We start from the raw sequence: 14,006 nt of genomic DNA, 5'->3' as shown, positions 1-14,006 counted from the left end.
CCTGATATTATCATTTTTGGTAATAAGCAGTACTCCCCTATATTCATTTCTTGCTGCTCATAACAAGGGACTGTTGGCAATCCTTCTTATCGTATGAAGAAAATCTAAAGCAGTTAAGGTTTGGTGGCTTCCTCTGGATTGTATCTCTGTGCTTATCGCAGAGAAGCACCTCCTTCATCTTGAGCATTCATTTGTACATCCTTTTCTCCTCCACAGGGTGTGTGCACACTGCTGGCAAGGACTCTGGTCTACAAGGAGAGACTACTACAGAAGACTTAGGATGGCAGGGAGGAGACTAGCTTATTCTCTGTTAAGGGGTGGGGGGGAGAGAGACACAGGGACTTTTTGGCTGGTCACAAAGTTGGATGGCACTTTTTTTTTTATTTCTTCCTTTGGAAAAAACTCTCTAGTCTGTATGTAGCATGGGTTAGTAAGGAAGCATGTAGTAATTGGAACACAGGTCTGGGAAGCCAGAGGTCTGGACTCTGATCCTGGCTTTGTCATGGACTTACTACGTGGCCTTGATCCAGTTCCTTTAACCTCTCTGCATCCATTTCCTTCTTAGTAAAATGGGAATACTATTTACTTACCCTATGGAGGGGGGAGGGGGAAGCTGCATGAATGGCTGTAAAGTGAAAGATGATTTCCCTACGAGTTGGCACCTGTATGTGCCCTGTGTGTATGCAGGTCTGTTTTCATTTTGATGGAATCCATGGGCCCAGAGAGTTCTTGGTGTTATCTGTTGCTGTCTCCGTGCAACCCTGAACAGTTAAATGTGGTCTGAGGTCTTGAGGGATGAACTGCCTGCTCGGGTCCATTGCAAACGCACCATCAAGAAATCTTGTAAACCTTTTCTTAGACCTAGAAAAGAAGGAAAAACAGTTAAAGCAATTGTAATGTAATAAGTAGGCTTTCATTTGAACAACATCCCTCATCCCCTTCCCCTTTAGCTATAGGGCCTTTATAAGGAAACCCTCCTGTTCACCAGTCTTTCAAAGATGGCAATAAATGTCCTGAGGTGGAATGAAAAATAGTTTGAGATGGGCTGGAGGAGCTGCTGCTGCTGTGAGTCTGAGCCTGTTTCCTTGAAGACACAACAAGACAAACGGAGAGGCAAGAACAGCAGAGATAAGAAATGCAGCTCCTGTCTCTAGTGCTGACTCTCACATGCAACCTCGCTGCTGGAGAAATGCAGGCACGGCACAATCAGCCTCTCCAAGAGCTGGCAAACTTAGAGCAGTGGCTTTTCAACCTCCGGCCTGTGGATTTCCAAACGGGTCTGCACCTCCATTCAAAATGTTTTTGCAGTCTGCAAATGAAACAAGGTTGAGAACTGCTGGAGTAGAACATAGCTTTCAGCTGTTTCTCTGATCATGGGATCATAGCAATGTTGCAAAATGGGTGGTCTTGGCCAGTTAAGGCCGAATCCTTAATATGAGGCAAAAAGAGAAGGGAAAGGGAGGAAATAAGGCGGGGAAGGGAAACAGCAGGGACCCAGGCTGTCATTCCAAGTGTTAAGGATTTAGCCAAAGATAGTGTCATTCATTGGTTCCCTGTCTCTGGCATGGTCTGGTCAGGACAACAAAGGCCCAACAAGGTTATGGGGGATCCCAGGTTCCTGAAGGCAGTAGAGATGGCAGCCATGTGAATTTCCGCTCTTTCTCCCATTCTAGTGTCATGATTCTCTTCTCCTCCTCCTTCCCCCCCCCCCCCCCACTCTCTCTCTCTCTCTCGAACCCTAAAAAATGGGTGATGGTCATCAGCGGCGCACCCCCTCCACTGCTTTGTTCATCAATCAGACCTAACTTCCAAAACAGCAGTTCTGGTCCATTAACTTGTTGATCTCCTTTCCTTTTGTTTACTGCTCATAATCTTAACCACCTTCTTGGGTGGTATCAATAGATCTTCCTTGTTCGGACTAATCTAGTCACATGGCTCTGATGCTTGCTGGCTGTTATGGGCTTTTGTTGACTTTTGCTACCTTGGCCAACGGGCCTCTCCACAACTGATCCCTCCCAGCCACCCAAGTTTTTTTTTGTTTTTTTTTTTCCCTCTCTCGCTCTCTCTCGCTCTCTCTCCTGCTTCCCTTGGTTGCAGTCTCAGACCATGAACTACGTGGGGCAGCTCGCTGAGACGGTGCTAGTCACCGTGAAGGAGCTGTACAAGGGCCTGAACCCAGCCACCCTGACTGGATGCATCGACGTCATTGTGGTGAGGCAGCTGGATGGCTCTTTCCAGTGCTCCCCTTTCCACGTGCGCTTTGGGAAGCTGGGAGTCCTGCGCTCCAAAGAGAAGGTGGTAAGTGATGCCCGCCGGCCTGGGTGCATGATCTTTGTGCTAGAGAGGACTGGTGTCTTTGCTGAGTTTCCCCTTCCTTCTCCTCTGTTGTAGCTTTCCCTGAAACTAAGTTCCTAGAGGGGACAGGGCCCTGCCATTTGCCCAGATTGTCGCACAGTCCTGGTGCGTGTGTAGAATGCTTCTGTTTTCCCCTCTCTGAAGCTAGAGCATCCTCAGCAGGGAGCTTGGGGGAGAGATTGTCCCCCGTTTACATAAGGGTAGGTGGAAGTGAAACAGACCTGCAGGAGCCTTGTGTGAGGGAGAGGTAGTTTCATGAGATGGGACACTGTCTCCAGGTGGTGGGTGCCTCACTGGGGACTCCTTTGCCAAGCAGAGTCCCAGCCTCCTCCAAACAAACATCTGCCAAACCAGCATGTCCAACACAAACCCTCTGACAGCTAGGAGGGAGGTTCCTGTGGTGGCATGAAGGGAGGTCCCAGGGAAGAGCTGGTTTGGATGGACCCCCCTCTCATGTGTGACTTTATTGCCAGAGAACTGCTGGGTGAGTGAATTCCAGTGGATTCAGAGTCTTGCCATCCTCTTCTCCCTCCCACCCCCAAATCAGGTTGACATAGAAATCAATGGTGAGCCAGTGGACCTGCACATGAAGTTGGGAGACAACGGAGAGGCCTTCTTCGTCCAGGAGTCAGAGGAGAATGAGGTTAGCCGCGTTTTGTAGCTGGGCAGAGGTGAATGTCCCCCCACTCCTTCTCCCCGAGTACCCCTCAAATGGCTCCCATTAACTGGCTCGCTTCTCTTCCCAACTCCATGCCTCCTGTGAGAGGAATGGGGGTGTTGAGGGGTGGGAAAGGGAAGAACAGCAAGGCTTGGGTTGCTGTTCTTCATTGGGGTTGTGCCTTTAGCCCTCTCGTGCGGCGTGTATCACTCTACAGGTGTAACACGTGGAAAGGTCCCCGTGCCCAGAGGCTTGTAATGCAATGTAGACGAGGTCAGGAGTGGGACATCTCCAGGACCTGATGAACAGCCCCATGATTAGCCAGCCCCCTTTGAGGCTTTCTCAGTGGTCAAAGCTGAAAGGTTGTCTTGGGTCTGGGTGCTGTCGCTGTGACTGACAATGACTGAGGTCTTGAGGGGATGTCTGTCCTGTTCAGACAACCCCCTCGTGCTGACATTTGGTTGCTGCTATATTAGAACGACTGACCTACAGGTGAAAAGGCAGTGATCTTTTTGCCAATCCCCCGAGCTGTTCAGTCCTCTCTATACCAGGAACTTTTTCTAAAGTCCTGATCCCACCACCTGTTTGCATTTAGCCAGGTTGTTGGAAAGCTTCTTTCAAGTCTCTTTGCTGGCCGAGGCTAACAAAGGTGTCCTGGTGTCTATCCCACACATGCAATCTGAAGGGCTCTTCATTTAAGGATATGACCATTTTGTGATGACCTATATCCTGTTGTAAAGTATCAGATTGTCCCCACAGGTCTTAGGTCAAAGCTTAATCATTGTGCCTCTTCCCACTTACAATCTAGGAGACCATCCCCGCCTGTCTGTGCACCTCTCCCATCCCTCTGGAAGAAGGCCCAGATCTTGTGACCAAACCATCCCCAGAGCCCATGGTGTCTCAGCACAGCCTGTTTGGAGAGCCAGAAGCATCCGGCTCTGACGTGACCCTTCGTAAGAAAAGGCGGCGCAGGAAGAAGCCGAAGCAGGCGGCGGCGGACTCCACTTCGGAAGAGAGTGACAGCGAACAGACTCTGGAGGAAAAGCGCAAGCTGCTGACTGTCTGGTGAGCCCTGCCGTGAGGCTGACTGGGACTTCTCGTTGGCAGTATGATCTAGTGGGCTAAGGCAAGGACAGCAGAGTGTCACTGAATCCTGTATGGCCCTGGCCCAAGTTGCTTTCCCGGTTGCTGTTTCTCTGTGTAAAATGGTGGTGATTCCACTACCTGCCTCCTAGCCATGGGGTGTATTTTGTCAGTAGCTAACGTTACTGCAACACCTCGGAGAAGTAAATCCTGTGTAAATGCAAAATCTGTATTCCTTTTGCTTCTGGATACTGACCCTCTTGAGTTAATGCCCTGGCTAGCTCCTTTCTCTGCATAGTGGGGTCACTTTGCAACAGGTCCCGATACTGGTCTTTCTATCTTCCTCTCCACTTTATTTCCTCTCTCTTCACAGTGATTCAGTTTATTTCTCCTTCACTGACCTCCCGCATGAGGAAGTTGGGACTATGCAATCCAAAGAGATCTATCATTATTCTGACGGGGAGCTGGCTCCACCACAAAGGTAATAAAGGCAGAATTGGGTCACTTTAAGGTTCCATGAGTCCGTGGGGGTGTACTTAGCACGAACTAGAGTTTACACCCCTTTGGCATAGCGTAGACAAGCCCTCCGAAGCAGTCTGGGTTGATGGCCCAGGCTCCGGACTGGGATTTAAGAGACCTGTGTTCTAGTCCCAGCTCTGCTACAGGCCTGCTGCGTGACTTCTGGCAAATCACTTCAGATTGCTTTGCCTCTGTTTCCTCTCCCACCCCTTGTCTGTCTTGGCTAGTTGGAATGTAAGCTCTCTGGGGCAGGGCCTGGCTTATACTATGTGTTTGTACAGCACCTAGCCCCGTGAGGCCTTGGGTGCTACTGTAATACAAATAATTAATGAGGATGGGTGCTGTGGACATGGAAAGGGTTCTGCTTGTTGACTTTTCCTTCTCTGTAGCCTCACCCCAAGCTGTCCGTCTCCCCCGAAAAGTGACTCTGAACTGGAGATCAAAGCCGCTGAGCCCTCCCCTCTTGGAGCAGAACCCCACATGCAGTGGACTTGGGGGAGGCTCCCTCAGGTAGGTAAGGGAGAGGGAATGGAGGAGACAATCTCTAAGCCAACTTACCTTTTGGAAGGACAAGGCTGGGGGAAATTGGCTTTCTGACCACGTGTCCGTGGGCTGCTGGTGCTTGGTCTAACGAGAAAACGTGGCTGTCCCAGTATTCAGGCTGCAGCTTCATTCTTTCCACTCAATTGAAATAGGAATGGTGCTGCAATTGTCTGAAGGCATCTCTGCATGGGCTATCCTGGATCAATTGGCTGGGTGCAGAGGTGTCTCTTTTCCCTTCACCCTCTCTCAAATTTCTTGACTCTAGTATGTCTGAGTCACTTGGTCTAATTCTTAGTCCCATCCTTACGTTTCAATTTATATTAAAACAACCCGCTGGCTGAGACAGACGATTCCAACTCTCAATGTAAGTGCCTATGTTATGGCCAACGTTGTCCCTGTGGCTCGAAATCTAGGTCTGACCCTACAGAATAGCACTAGTCTGGGGCGTCCTTCTCCTTAGTGCCCACTGGGGCTGTGTCTTTCAACTTAGGGTTTTTTTGCCGAGCTCTTACGAGCCAAAAGAAAACAGCCTGATGGAGCTGGAAGGCATTTACGCTTGGGCACACGCTTTCTGCCCATGGGGAGGGAGGGATGTTCACAGGCAACCTTAATTCTGGCTTCTTTTGAGTGCGTAACTTTGCAATTCAATGTTCTCATATTTTTGTGTGCAATATGTGCACATAGGCTCGTTCTTGACAACAAGTGGCACTGAGGTCTTTCCTCTCTGATTATCTGTATATGTTACATGGAGCCTTCTGCAGAGTGATGGTATAAAAGGGCTGGTCTATACACACTCCGTGCAGTGCTCTCATTAGCTCTGTCTGAAACCTGTACCGTTAAAGCAGCACTCCCCCATTGGGTGGATGCAGTTACAGTGAGATAAAGGTGCTTGGACCAGTTAGCTTATCATGGTAACTATGAATACAGCAACTTCCCTTTGCATTCCATGGTGCCTGAATTCTGGGGGAGCAGCTGCTTTGGGATTAGAAAGTACTTGGTGAGCCCCCATTACTGTGGTATATGTTCCACAGAGCATCCACTAACTAGTGACTCTCTTCTTCACACACTCCACGCGAGTACCATTCCAGCTGGGGCTTCAGAATACACATGGGAGGGAAAGGAGACTATTTGGAGGAGAATATCAGCCTTCCCTTTTGAAGGGCTGGTACTTTGTGTTGGGTGGAGAGGGTAGGTAAAACCCAGCCCTCTTTTTCCTTCCCCCTCTTAAGGTGAGTAAATTGGAACGAGTCGAATCAGCGAAGTCCACTGTGACTGCCACCACGACGGCGACCGTCCCAGTGGGCCAGACGACCCACTTCCAAGCCATCACGGCAGGTGTGGAAGGCGACTTGAGAACAGCAGGCTCCTGGGATACGTCCTGTTCCTCGACCACACCTATAATTAGGCCGACACCCATCTTCCAAAATGGGATTGGCCCCCCTCTGCGGAAAGACCACGCCTCAGCAGAGCCTGCGCCGGTGGCCGCCCTGACCCGACTAGGAGAGCAGGGAGCACAGGAGAAGCCAGTGGGTGGGGCTGCGGAGGAGGAAGGAGAAGAGAATGTGGTGAAGAACCAGCAAGTCCTAGAGCTGGATGCCCCATGTGCGCAGGCAGCACCTGCCCCAAGGCTGGCTGGTTCAGAGAGCCTGGAGGCCAGTGACAGCCCAGAAGGCAAACCAGAGAGCCCCAGGAGGCAAGGTGAGCAGCGGGTTGGACGGCGCAGAATGCAGATGGCTATAGTCCAGGTTATGGGATTAGGCCTCCTGGCTTAGAGCTGCACGTCTGTGATCCACCTCTTCCTGCCAGACCAGCTGGTCCTGGGTGTCTCTTCCCAGCATGCAGATGCTGGAAACCCTTGTGCTTAGGGAATGAGGCGTTGGTTTGGCTGGTGCCCCAAGCTCCATGGGGCACTCCTGAGGAAGTGAGCATGCTCTCTGGCTCCTCCAGAGGCTGGTACTCTAATCCAGCTCCTCCCTGCCTGCTTTTGGCAACATGCCCCTCCAACTTCCCTCTTTCAGTTGGAAACCCCCTTCCTGTATCCCCCAATACCAGTCCCCTCACTTACCTACCTGCCTCACTTATCCCTAATGTGTCCTGCTAGTTACCTGGCCTATGCACCTCACTTGGTGCAAAGTCCAGCAGCTCTCAGGCTTGCCCTGTCTTCTCTTCCCTTTTGGGGCTAACACTAGCTAGACAGAATCCCTGCTCAGCTGTGTGCCCCACTGTCTGTCTGTCCTTCGACATACGCAAGGATATTGGGTTTCTCGCATTTAAGTGACAGTGAGCCACATCTTACTCTTTCTGTGGGGTGAATTCAGAGCAAAATCAATGGAGTTTAGGGGAGCTACTTGGCTTTTCCCCAGCAGAGCAAGACCGAAAGATCAAAACCTCAAGTACATTAGCATAGGTACAGAGGCTTGTGTCATTGCAAACACCTCAGAGTAACTCTAACAACCTCGAAGAGTTTTTGACTTGTTTCCTTTCGGCTTTGATGCGTCTTTTTTTCACCCTCCAAGCTGTTTCCCTTTTTGCTTTATAGTTGACTTCCCTTCTAGGTTCTCCTGTACCAGCCCAATTGTGTTTCCTGCAGTCCTTGCAGCACCATGTTGATCTAACTAGCCGAAGTGTCTGTTTCAATGGGAATTTTTTAAGTCTTCGTGGGAAAACAGTATTAGTCTTGGCATTTCTGCAAAAGCCTGATAGACTAGGGAAAATGCTGGTCTCATTGTATGTCTTTGTGTTTGAGGCTCCACAAAGAGAAGTCCTCACCTGGGTCCCAGCGACATTTACTTGGAGGATCTCACCAATCTGGACGAGGAACACGTGGCCCTGTATTTCCCCAAAAGGTAGGGCCTTTGTTAAGATGGTTTCAGAACAGGGTCCAGCCACCTTCTTGGCCCAGGAAGGATTGTGATTCCTTGCAACCAGGAAAGATTGTTCCATTAACTGATGTGGAGGGAGTGAACACTGGAACAATGTGTTGGAGGTAACTGATCGAGATAAACCCACTGAGGTCCTAATTCCATCCTGCAATATAGATGGGACTGGACAGTGTTTAATGGTCTAACTGCTTCCTAGCCTCTTGAGGCAGTCTAGCTTCTGCTTTATGCCAGAAAAACAGAGGATGCAGGAAACTGAGCAGGTGGTTGTTAGAGTATAGGTATATAATTTAAGTTTGTATCAGTGTTTAGGCCTGTGTCTAGCAGAGATGGTATTCTGGGCCTGCTTTTGGGACCTGTGTGCCTGCCTAAAAACTAAAGTCTCTGAGCTACACATTAGCAAAGAACAAAGACAGTGTGTGTTCCTTTTTGCCTGCCTGCAATGAGATGGGCTTTCTTTATTACTGTGGAAAAAATAAGGGAAGTAATTAAAATTGTAGTGAAATGCACAAATGATGGAAAGCTGACCTCTTTTTAAGATAGACACCAGAACAAGGCCAAGCAAGAAGCTGGGAAAGCGAGGGTGATGAAGGGAAGTATTAAAAAAAACAAAGAAATATTGGGCCATAAACTGACCATGGCCAAGATGTGACCCCGCTCCCTACCCCTCCCCTGGGGTACAAAATGGGTTGTACTAAAGCCCCCAGACCCTCCAAAACAGAACATGACCATATATTGGAAGGGGTGATACCTTAGTTATACCTGTAGTCCTCCTCCCCCTCCCCCCTCCCAGTATCAAGAATAAGGGGTTTCTTCAGCGTACAGAACCATGGTCAGGGAAAGAGGGAGTTCTGTGGATATCTAGAACTAGGATTTGAGGGGGAAGAGGAGACTCTATTGGCATATTAAAAAAAATAAGCCTGACTGGTGTGCAGGGCTTGGAGGTACAGTTATAGTTTTAAGCTTGTCCGTGTAACCCCCAGTAAACCCATCACGGTGTGCCTCCAGATTGGACTCTGGAGTGTTGCTTTCTGGTGAACTGTCTGGGAACTGAGAGGGGACAGGGTGGGGGAGCCCTAACGGTGTCCCCACAGCACTCCTACCACAACATGCACACAGTGGGTGTTGTTCACTAGCCCGTCCCCTCTCTTTCTGGGGTTTGCCTGAAGTCTTAGGGGGCTGTTGTTTGAAGGCAGGTTTGTGCTTGCAGATGTACACCTTAGGCCCAAGTTTCTTCCTGAGGGGGCTGCTTTGGGACTCTTCCTGCCAGGAGATACTGGTCGCTTCTTTTGTATTATCTGTGGAGACCACCCTCACTCCTGGCCTGGCTGCCAGGGAGAGTCAGCAGAGACTCTGCCCCTCTCTTTGGAGCTCAATGGCCTGATGCGGTTTGAAGGAACTCCTGTTGTCTCTTCATATGAGTGAAACCTGCATTGTAGTGAAACTCAGTCACAAACGGTTTTGGTTCAGAAATGTGCCTTCGGAGGGGATGAGATAAGTTCAGCTCTGTCACTCGGGGGGCCAGGGTGTATCTGTGACTTGGTGACCCACACAGCATTGTCATGGTTTCATTTTGTTGTTGATAGTGATGTGGAACCGGGTTCAAAGCCCTTGACTGACCCCAGCAGCCCCTGCCATACCGAACTGCTTGCTGATACTACAGCTGATGGAGGCACCGATAACTTATCTGATCCCACTCACGACCTGACGCACCCCATCGCGCTGTCCCTTTGTGGTGGTCTCGGGGACAGCAGAAAGATCTTGCACAGTAGGTCCAAGCGGGAGGGAAGAATCTGTTGTTCATATTCAAAGCACCCCACTGGGGGTGTCCCCCTTCTCCGTGGGCAGAGCTTATTGTGCTGGGACACCAGCTGGTTCTGCTACAACAGACCTAAGGAGGGAAGAATGGGATGGTGGAACAGTAGGTACAGTACAGATAGGGAGCGGAGCAGCTGCAGGGCCATGGAAGAAGAGGGAGTGTCTGCTGGACCCATTCAAATGAATAAGGAGAAGAGGAGAACAGAATGGGAGGGTGAGGAGGAGTGCACGGCAACACAGGTGTTTCTGGAGACCCTTAGCTCTGTCTTGTAGGAAGCTGTATCTTGACAGTCATTAGAGAACGGCTTGTGTCCCTGCTGGCTCACATCAGCTCCTAAGCAGTCCCTCACTAGACCATTAAGCTTGTTTGCTGATATCTCATCTCCTCCTGTTTCTGCTAGAGAAGTTCATGGAGCACATCATCTCATACCAAGAGTTTGCAGAGAATCCAGAACTCCTCGATGACCCAAACCTGGTGATACAGATCCACAAGAAGTGAGTAGCCTGCTCTTCCGGTTTGGTTGGTTTCTGGGTTGGCTTCCTTGTCCTGAAGAAAATGCTCTCTCAGCAACCCCCGGCTGATGTCCATGGCTGCTGTTTGTATTTGTGGCACTGTCTAGACAGTGCAATGTGCTGCTTGCTGGCTACTCTGGGATGTTGACACAAAACCATGGCCTAGCAGTTGCATGGTGTGTAGAGCGCTTTAAAATGGTGGGAAATCCTCTGCAGCCAGCATGATCTGGAAAGTGGCTCTTTGCTGCCCTTGCACCAAATGTAAACGTGTTCCCTTTCCAGGATGTGCTCAGTACATTGCTTCCGCCCTTCCAGCTGGAAAATGGCTCTTGGCTTCCCATTCTCAATGAAGTGCTCTGTTTGCTTCTTGAAATTCAGTCAGGCTGTCTGGTTGCTAGTCCTGGGGCAGCAGGCATGGCTTCATCTATTTATCCCTGTTTCATTCCCCTCCTAGGCAGCTGCCACATCTCCCTGCTCCTTTTTTCTGCTTCCCTTTGCTGAGTGGCCTATCCCCAAAGGCAGTTCTGGTGTATGTGCTTAAATGCAGCCAGGTCGCTCTTTCAATCTTCCCAGAATGCCCCTGGTGCTGCTACTTCACTTGCTGTATCTTCCTTTTCCTGGACAAGCCACCCCATGCCTAGCCACCAACTTCATGAGGTTTACGTGCAATCGCCTTCTTCCACTTGTGTCTTTCAGGTACTATAACTGGGCAGTGGCTGCTCCCATGATCCTCTCCTTGCAGGCATTCCAGAAGAATGTTCCCAAGGTAAATGCTAACCCTGCAGAGTTTCTGACCAGTTGTCTTCCTGTGCTAATGGTATTCATCACCGAAATGTCCCAGGTGCTCTGCCAAGTCTCTCAATCTCACTGTGTAGTGAGAGCTGTGCATGCCCATATACTGTAGATGGGGGTCTGGGAGGGACTGAGGCACAGAAAGGCTAAATAAAGTCTGGGGTGGGAGCCAAGAACCCTGACTCCCAGGCCCCTCCTCTCCTAACTGCAAAAGTGCATCGATTGTCCCTTCCTCGCCCCTCACGCGCAAAGCCTCAGTCGGCATTGTGGTGTAGAAGTGCCCAGTGTCCGTGCCAACGTGCCGCTCTGAGTGCCCCAGCATGGCATTGGGAAATGGAGCTTTCCCTTGTGCTCTCGACAAGAGGCCTGTGTGGTGACGTCTACCCAGGGATAGGGCTGAGCTCTCCCATCTTCACAGAGCACCATTGACCGGCTGGTGAAGGAGAAAATGCCCAAGAAGAGCGGCAGGTGGTGGTTTTCCTGGCGGAGGAGAGACTTGACCACTGAGGAGGTACCTGCGTGGTGGCCGTGACTGAGCAGGGGCTGAGTAACTCCTTCCTCCCTCTGCATTCACTTGCCCAAGCCAAACCGCAACAGGGCCTGGTAGCCAAGCTGCGGTGGAGGCTGGCGGCAATAACATTCGAGAATGGGGTCGTGTCCTTTAGGCCGCTGCGTAATAGCCTCAGAACCCTAATGCTGCTGGAAGCTAGTGGCTAGACTGCACTAGACGCGCTGCAGTGGCGCAGCCCCATATCGGCCGACGGGAGGGAGCTCTGCTATAATCAATCCACCTCTGCGAGAAGCAGTAGCTACGCTGGTGGGAGAAGCGCTGGCCCCGCCGGTGCTTAGGTCAGATGTAACTTGCGTTGCTCAGGGGAGTGTATTCACACCCCTGCGTGATCTACGTTCCACCAAAGTAAGTGGTAGTGCAGACCTGCCCAGTACCTGAGCTCTTCGTGCCACGCTAACAGCTGGAGCTCTGCTAGTAAGAGCATTGACCCTGTACCTGGGTGGTGTGCCTGGAGTTACTCCCACAAGAATTTGCGGTTAAAACATAAAAGGAAATGCGCACAGGGGAGCAGGGGGAATCTACAATAGCAGGTGAAGACTGCAAGCTATTGGACTGAAATCGGGGTAAGCACTGGCTAACTTTCCTACCCTAAGGAGCCCCCATGAGGGCCAGATCTTCCGTCTCCCCTCCCCATCTTGTGTGCCAGAGCTGGGTTGGGTCAGACTCCTCCCCCCACCCAAGGATGGGCCGGTGGGTTTTGTTTGCCTCTTCCCCTCACGGTGAAGAGCTGTCCAGTACTGTCTGACAGCCAGCCAAGCCGCTAGCCTTTACTCCTGGCCTCTGAGCTCCCAATGGGAATCAATCTAGCTCAGTGGTTCCCAACCTGTGGCCCGGGGGCCAAAAATGGCCCGCCGCTTCCCTCATGCTGGCTGCAGAAGGGAGCTGCTGTCGAAGGACCCAGGCGGAATGCGTTGCCATGGGGCTAAAAGACCAGTGCGGGCTCCTTGCTGCAGCCTACGGGACGGGAAATCAGAACTCCCCTCCCCCTGGCTGTAGCAGGGAGCATGGCAAAGCGGTCTGCCTAAGTCCATTGGCTCCAGCAGGGACCCTAGCACCTGAGGGAGTGGAGCACTGATCTCCTGTCCCCCTGGCTGCAGAAGGGAGCCACTGCCTGGGGACCCAGATGGAGCGCACAGGGCTATGGGATGCATGCAGTTTCCCTGCTGCAGCCAAGGAAATGGGAGATCAGCAAGGAGGCAGCCTTCTCACTAAACTCCTTCCATCTGGCTTCAATGGGGTGGGAGCTGCTGGCGGAGACTGGGGGCCCTTCAGAGTTGTAAAAATTTTGACTTGAGGGCCACAGATATAAAGGTTGGGAACCACTGCTCTAGCAGACTCATGGTAGAAATGCCTCTGTCCACAGAATGAACCCAGCGCAGGAGAACTGCAGCAGGGCTCCCCCGCACAGAGGTAAGCTGCCCTCTTGCATTAGTTATGTCTGTGGTGGAGGCTGGGCCAGCTTCCTAGTAGGCCCTGTGCTCACAGTCTTTTTTTATCTCTCCTTTTATTAAGTGACTTGCTCTTCCCAATGGCTCATGCTGTATGTGGGGCACCCTTCATAGCCTGGACAGGGAGTGGGTAATGGTGGGGCACTCAGCTCATCAATATCTCCTCACCGCATACACCTGAAGCTCTGGAGACACCCCCCCCCCCCCCCCCGTCCCTATGACAACACCTGTCCAGGCCCCACTTCATGGTGCCAGCCCATCTACCTGTACAAGGTTGATCATTCTCCTTCTGGAGCCCAGGAATGCTTCTCTCCAGTGCATGGGGTGGTTTTGTGCTGGTAGCTGGGGCTTGAGCCATGGCTCCCATTTGCTGCAGTGAAACAGTCTCCTTTCTCTCTCCGTTTCCACGCTGGTGTAGGGGGAAGAAGGATCCTTCATCCAGCGATGACTCCATATCCCTGGTGTCAGTCCCTGATGCTACTGTGCAGAAATTTCTTCCCACCTACAAGAAATCCCTGAGGCTCTCTTCGGATCAGATTGTATGTGTTTTCTCTGAAACTGAAGAAATGGCCCTTGAAATAGGGCTGCCGCTACTTAGGAGCATGCTAAAGGGAAGATCTACAATGGGGCCGAGATGTTTAAGCCCTTCAGGAACATTAATATCTTGGTCTAGGACTATGATCCCCTCAGATCTTGCTAGCTAAGCAGAGTCGGATAGTGTCACTAGTTGGGTGGGAGACTTTCAAGGAAAAGAGAGGTGGAATCATTTGGTCACCCCCTCCCTTTGGGTTAGCACAGAATCCGTCTTCTCTTACGGTGTTTGGGGG

At 51.1% G+C, this 14,006-nt stretch overlaps 1 protein-coding gene across 7 annotated transcripts in view; it reads left to right on the top strand.

Moving 5' to 3' along the window:
- LPIN3 (lipin 3) overlaps nt 1-14,006 on the top strand; it is a 64,321-nt gene that overhangs the window by 42,850 nt on the left and 7,465 nt on the right. For 6 of the 7 annotated variants that reach the window (XM_067554379.1, XM_067554384.1, XM_067554382.1 and 3 more), the window contains exons 2-14: nt 2,098-2,298; nt 2,903-2,998; nt 3,822-4,078; nt 4,470-4,577; nt 5,005-5,125; nt 6,388-6,856; nt 7,905-8,004; nt 9,624-9,805; nt 10,257-10,350; nt 11,065-11,134; nt 11,579-11,671; nt 13,095-13,141; nt 13,598-13,718. In XM_067554379.1, the coding sequence (XP_067410480.1) occupies nt 2,098-2,298; nt 2,903-2,998; nt 3,822-4,078; nt 4,470-4,577; nt 5,005-5,125; nt 6,388-6,856; nt 7,905-8,004; nt 9,624-9,805; nt 10,257-10,350; nt 11,065-11,134; nt 11,579-11,671; nt 13,095-13,141; nt 13,598-13,718 (1,959 nt within the window). Of the gene's footprint in view, nt 1-2,097; nt 2,299-2,430; nt 2,556-2,902; nt 2,999-3,821; nt 4,079-4,469; nt 4,578-5,004; nt 5,126-6,387; nt 6,857-7,904; nt 8,005-9,623; nt 9,806-10,256; nt 10,351-11,064; nt 11,135-11,578; nt 11,672-13,094; nt 13,142-13,597; nt 13,719-14,006 lie in introns of those variants that run through there. The other variant, XM_067554385.1, reaches the window with a different exon arrangement.

This window comes from Emydura macquarii, unplaced genomic scaffold (assembly GCF_026122565.2).
Source record: "Emydura macquarii macquarii isolate MOO-44397 ecotype Brisbane River unplaced genomic scaffold, CSIRO-AGI_Emac_v2 contig_1483, whole genome shotgun sequence".
Classification (NCBI taxonomy): Eukaryota; Metazoa; Chordata; order Testudines; family Chelidae; genus Emydura; species Emydura macquarii.
This window is presented reverse-complemented; position numbering and strand designations above follow the sequence as displayed.